Source organism: Eurytemora carolleeae, unplaced genomic scaffold, assembly GCF_000591075.1.
Source record: "Eurytemora carolleeae unplaced genomic scaffold, Eaff_2.0 scaffold891, whole genome shotgun sequence".
Classification (NCBI taxonomy): Eukaryota; Metazoa; Arthropoda; class Copepoda; order Calanoida; family Temoridae; genus Eurytemora; species Eurytemora carolleeae.
Genome location: NW_019397139.1, coordinates 35,013 through 41,445, shown reverse-complemented (window position 1 = coordinate 41,445; position 6,433 = coordinate 35,013). Strand labels below are relative to the sequence as shown.

The 6,433-nt window shown below is 34.3% G+C and overlaps 1 protein-coding gene across 1 annotated transcript; it reads right to left on the bottom strand.

The window, feature by feature from the left end:
• Positions 1 to 2,989: 2,989 nt before the first annotated feature.
• LOC111712270 (protein PXR1-like) lies at positions 2,990 to 5,848 on the bottom strand. The gene is given in 3 exon segments (XM_023486841.1): positions 2,990 to 3,187; positions 4,267 to 4,411; positions 5,706 to 5,848. Coding segments are annotated over 3 exon segments (486 nt in total).
• Between the last annotated feature and the right edge of the window lie 585 nt (positions 5,849 to 6,433).

The following is a 6,433-nucleotide window of genomic DNA, read 5'->3' as shown; positions in this document are numbered from 1 at the left end:
TACAGTCCAGAGTGAGTTTGAACAAGAAATCAATGCAGACAGGATGTGTACTGTAAACTCCGGTTCATATCAAGTACCGGCCCGACTTTAAAGCAGCTTGAGCCAGCTGTACAGTACAAACACAGGTAAAACGGGACGGTACACAATTTGAACCATCCCCTTCAAATAAAATTATAGTGCGTTGTAGCTATGTTTATACATAATCAATAATTTAGTTCCTCTTTTTATTATTTCTGAACGTACATGTTATCCAATTCTATTTATTTTCAAGGATCTATTTCTTTATCTGAGCTGAGCAATCTATCCAAGTTTAGTCCCAACCTGTCATATCCATCAATACAAAGCCATTCTTTCAGAAAAGAACAAAATGAAGTTTTGCAATACGTTTTTGATAGAATACATCTTTGGTTCTAGAGAAGAATATATTTTCAGTAAAAATGTCCCAGTTTTGTCGTTTACAATTAAAAAATATTTACGACAAGTTTGTCCACTTTTTTCCTATAACTTAGTTTTTTTTTACTTCCTATATCTTGATAACCAGATGGTGACAATTATAAATATTTCATATCCCGCATGGTAATCGTACCCTGGAGTAATAACTAGATTAAAGAGATTAAGCATTAGTCCTTTCATTAAAGGCGCCCTTTGTGGATATCGAGACCAAGCGATCAGGGATTATGTGTATCAAGGGAATGACCAAGCTCAGTTCGTCTCATTTTAAACAAAATATTGAGCTACTTTCGGAATTTTTAGGTGAAAACATTAAAAGTGCGTAAATAAGTTTAGATTTGAAGCTTTTTTGAATAAAACAAATTGTATTATGCAATCTTTAAAATTTCAATATTTACCTTATCTTTTTGCTGAGGATCCAACCCATATTTGTTTATCTATGTCGTCGAAAAATCCTATTTTTTTAATGTTGATTTTGTCAATACTAGTTTGGAAAACAACATTTCATAACTTAAACAGATTCAAGAAATTCTAAATATTAAAAAATTAATCAAAGTACCCAAATAGTTTTTAATATATATCTTATATATATATATATATATATATATATATATATATATACCCCTTTTCTTCATTTTTATTAAAATATGATTAACTAACTAAGGGTGATTTAGACAGAAGGAAAGAACGGAAATAGAAGATAGACAGATGGATACTTGATAGTAAGGATAGATGGATACTGTATAGTATAGGATAGATGGATACTGTATAGTATAGGATAGATGGATACTGTATAGTATAGGATAGATGGATTCTGTATAGTATGGATACTGGATATTAAGGATAGATGGATACTTAATAGTAAGGATAGATGGATACTGAATAGTAAGGATATATGGAGACTGAATAGTAAGGATAGATGGATACTGGATATTAAGGATATATGGATACTTGACAGTAAGGATAGATGGATACTGAATAGTAAGGATATATGGATACTGAATAGTAAGGATAGATGGATACTGGATATTAAGGACAGATTGATACTGGATATCAAGGATAGATGGATACTGGGTGGTAACTGGTAAGGATAAATCGTATAAAAATAATCCTGGATAATTCTATTCTATTTCTCTAATTGAATACATTAAACCTTCCTACATACTCCCTCTACGGATGAGACAGGGGGTCGAAGGGGAGACGGGGAAAAGGAAAGAGTGTAGGGTGGGTAGGGGAGTTATGGGGTGGAGAGTAGTCGAGTTATATTATATCAGATTATATTTGCATTGTGAGAGAAATAATAAAACTGCACTTGATTTGATTATATTGATTCTCAGAAATCTTCTGGACATAAATATTTTTTGGTTTTCATCATAATGTCGTCTTTATACATTGTAATTATTCTGAAGTCTGCTGTATGCATCCAGCTCGGATCTGTTATTGTTATTTTCTAATAAATTGATACGGAAAGGATGTGGGAAGGCTTATTGTTAAAGTGTCAAACACATTTATAATAATCTAGAAACTTACAGACATTGTACAACGTACTTCGTACACATAAACCTACAGACATTGTACAACGTACTTAGTACATATAAACTTACAGACATTGTACAACGTACTTCGTACTCATAAACTTACAGAAATTGTACAACGTACTTCGTACACATAAACTTACAGACATTGTACAACGTACTTTGTACTCGTAAACTTACAGACATTGTACAACGTACTTCGTACACATAAACTTACAGACATTGTACAGCGTACTTCGTACACTTAGTATACACATACCTTGAATTTTATTGACTACCTTTGGCTTGAAAGAAGGGTGGAAATTATTCGCTGGTAACAAATCTTTAAATCAAAAAGCAGAAAACAAGTTAACATAACATATTTAGTTTTCAAATTTTGAAAATGTTTCTTTATGAAGATGAGAACCTAATTACATTGATCCGGATTGCTATGTACTATTACATGAAACTTCAAGACTGGATCAACTTTAGAGTGTTGCAAAGCCTTGACCTTTGATATTACCTCCTAGCTCACTTAAATTCTTTTTTCTGATACTACACATTTAATTTTAGAACTAAAAAGCACTTTATTAAAGCTTTACTAGTAATTAACAAAACTGTAATTGATATTTGGGTAAGAACTTGCTACCTTTGGACCACTGTGTACAATATCTAGGAATTTCGAATATAATTTAGACAACTCCCCTCTGCCCCCCCCCCCCTCCTTGTAAAATAACGAAGGGTTGTCTAGTTCTGCACTAGCTCTAGAGTTGATTAAACCCTGATTATAAGATGATCAAAGAATAGAATCAGAAAGAAACTGGATTAAAACTTTACACACAAAGGATACCCTTCCTCTCTCTGTCGTAATCTTGTTCCATCCTTCTTCCCTTTCTCTCCTTCTTTAGTTGTCTCGTTCTCTCGTTCTCTCGTTCTCTCGTTCCTTCGTTATTTCTTTCCTTCGTTATTTCTTTCCTTCGTTCTTTCTTTCCTTTGTTCTTTCTTTCCTTCGTTCTTTCTTTCCTTCATTCTTTCTTCCCATATGTTCTTTCTTTCCTTTGTTCTTTCTTCCCTTTGTTCTTTCTTTCCTTCGTTCTTTCTTTCCTTCGTTCTTTCTTCCCTTTGTTCTTTATTTCCTTCGTTCTTTCTTCCCTTTGTTCTTTCTTTCCTTCGTTCTTTCTTCCCTTCGTTCTTTCTTTCCTTCATTCTTTCTTTCCTTCGTTCTTTCTTTCCTTCGTTCTTTCTTCCCTTTTTTCTTTCTTTCCTTCGTTCTTTCTTTCCTTCGTTCTTTTTTTCCTTCATTCTTTCTTTCCTTCGTTCTTTCTTTCCTTCGTTCTTTTTTCCCTTTGTTCTTTCTTTCCTTCGTTCTTTCTTCCCTTCGTTCTTTCTTTCCTTCATTCTTTCTTTTCTTCGTTCTTTCTTCCCTTATTTCTTTCTTTCCTTCGTTCTTTCTTTCCTTCGTTCTTTCTTCCCTTTGTTCTTTCTTCTTTTAGTTCTTTCTTTCCTTCGTTCTTACTTTCCTCCTTCATGCCTTATCTTCTTCTCTGGTTATCTTCATTTTTCGTTCTCTCGTTCTTCCCTTCTCTTATTCTCTCCTTCTCTTTTTCTCTAATTCTCTTAACTTCTCTCCGTCTCTTCTTCACTCCGTCTCTTCTTCACTACGTCTCTTCTTCACTCCTTCTCTTCTTTTATCCTCCTTTCCTTCTCTTCTTCACTACTTCTCATCTTCTCTCCTTCACTCCTTCTCTTCTTCTATCCTTCTCTTCTTCTCTTCTTCTCTCATTCACTCCTTCTCATTTTCTTTCCTTCTCTTCTTCTCTCCTTCTCTTCTTCTCTACTTTTCTTCTTCTCTCCTTCTCTCCTTCTCTTCTTCTCTCCTTCTCTTCTTCTCTTCTTCTCTCCTTCTCTCCTCTTATAGTTATCTCGTTTTCTTGTTCTCTTGTTCTCTCGTTATGACGTTTTCTCGTTGTCTCGTTTTCTTGTTCTATTTTAGTTTATATAGGTCTCTCGTTCTCTCGTTCTATAATTAATATAGTTCTCACTTCTTCTCTCCTTCTCTTTTCTCTTCTATTCTTCTCTTCTTCTTTTCATCTTCTCTTCTTTCTCGCCTCTCTCCTTCCCTTCTTCTCTTCTTCTCTCGTTCTATTTCTTTCCTTCACAACGACTTTCCTTCTTTCCTTCTCATGTCATCTCCTTCTCTCCTTCTTTTCTTTTCTCCTTTTCTCCTTTAATCCTTTCATTTTTGGCTCCTTTGTTCCTTCTCTCACTTTCTCATTTTCTCCTTCTCTCCCATATCCGTTGCTTTTTCTCTTTTTCTTATCTCCTTATCTCCTTTTTTATCTTTTTTTTCTCCATCTCTCCTTTTCTCCTTAATTCCCTCTCTCCTTCCTTTAGTTTCCTTGTTTTCTCCATCCTTCTGAGTATTGAGTATATGAGAATGTAGGCTGCTGGGTGCAGAGTATACAGAAGAATGTAAAATGTAATGTAGAGTTTAGAGTGTAGAGTGTACAGTTTACAGTGTACAGTGTACAGTTTATTGCGTAAAATGTACTGTAGCGTTTGGAGTATAGAGTGCAGAAAGCACCGTGTAGAGTGCAGAATGTTCCGTGAAGAGTTTGGAGTTTAGAGTGTATAATTTACCATATTAGAGTATAGAGTCCAGAATTAGTGTAGAGTGTAGAGTGTAGAGTGTAGAGTGTAGTGTGTAGGTTGCAGAGTGTAGAGTGTAGAGTGGTGAGTATAGAGTGTAGAGTGTAGAATGTAGTGTGGTGAGTATAGAGTGTGAGTGTAGAGTGTAAAATGTATGAATAGTGTAAAGTAAAGAAAGTGCCGGCTGTTAATAAATCGAATAAAGTTTGGTTCATCAAATACAAATGAACAGATAGAAACTAGGGATTATTAGATTTAGGTGCGAAGTGATAGAGAGGGGGGAAGGTGGGGCAAGAGGGTGTTAGTGAAGTAGAAGAGAGGGGTGGAGATCGAGGAGTGTATTGGGGGGGAATAAGATAATAGAAATTGAAGGGAGGTCGAGTGAACAAGAAATTCAAGAAAAAATTGTCAACATGCAAGCTAAAGAAATATCACTGTAAGGACGAATATACAAGAACTTTTAATTTATTGCATGTTTTTTTACAGGGTTACCCACAAGGAATAGGATTTCAGAGACGCCATTACAGAATTTACACTGCCTGTTTATTTATATGTAGCAAATATAAAGGCCTGGAGCAATCCAGCGATCCCTATATTTGTTAACCTGAACATACCTAGATAAACATGAGCTACGTAATATGATTAAAACATGAGTTGTGATTAGATTAACTACGTTTATATCTATCCATGTTAATCCTTTCAATACGTACATTCAACATAAATTATGCTGTAAACATGCGTGAAGATAGCTTAACTATGTTATATCTATCCTTGCAAATCTTATAAATACTTACATTAAACTTTAACTGTGCGGTAAATATGTAACGTGATTGTCTAAATCATGTGATATAGATAACGACGTAGGAATTGTAACTATGTCTATTAAATTTTACTTGTATGTAACACATAAACTTTAAATACATTAGTTGATATAGAAACTCTGTACTGTTTACTGCGAGAGAGTTATCGTTCCCTGTTTTGATAAACAGGTTGAGGATCGTGCCCTTTGATTTGGCATTGATAGTTGCAAGCTTCAATTGGTTTCGATAGCTAACGAGATCATGCCCAGTGGTAGTGGCGTTGATAGATCACGAGATTGTATCCGTGTGGTTCCCTGTTTTGATAAACAGGTTTCCAATTGTACTCATTGATTTGGCATCGATAGTTACAAGCTTCCAATTGAGATCGTGTCCAGTGATAGATAGTTCACGGGATTGTAGCCGTGTGGTTCCCATTGATAGTCAATAGAATCTGATTTGTGCCTGGATAGATACTTGTTGGAGAAAATGTTATGGAGTAGGGTATTTACTACATATATTCATAACTACCTTCAACTATAAGCGTTTTCTTGCTTTGCCATAACATTAAATAAGACATTTGAAGACTTTATATTTAAAGCAGAAGATTTAATTTAACCCTGGGATTGTCATATTTAAAGAGATTCAGGTCGTCTTCACAGACTCATCTTTTGTGGTTAACCCTGTAGTTGAAGTCTATTTTTTCTTCTTTCCAAATAAACATTTGCTTGCTTCAAATAAAATGCAAAATTAATCGTAATAAGCTTATCTATTTGATTTACACTGTTCGATAAACACATTTCGTACACTTTGAATTCAAAAGGTTTACTTGATATTTCCTTAAATTTTTTCATTTATCTACCTATCTTAACGATTTAGTTAGTTATTTTGCAATCAGCAATTTATGACAAACTGACATTTTTATTTATTCAATCAATTCTTGATTTGAAATTGATTTCGCAATGTGTCCAAGAACAGAAAACATCAACTTTCAATGTTCAAAAGACTGGTACATTCCTGGAT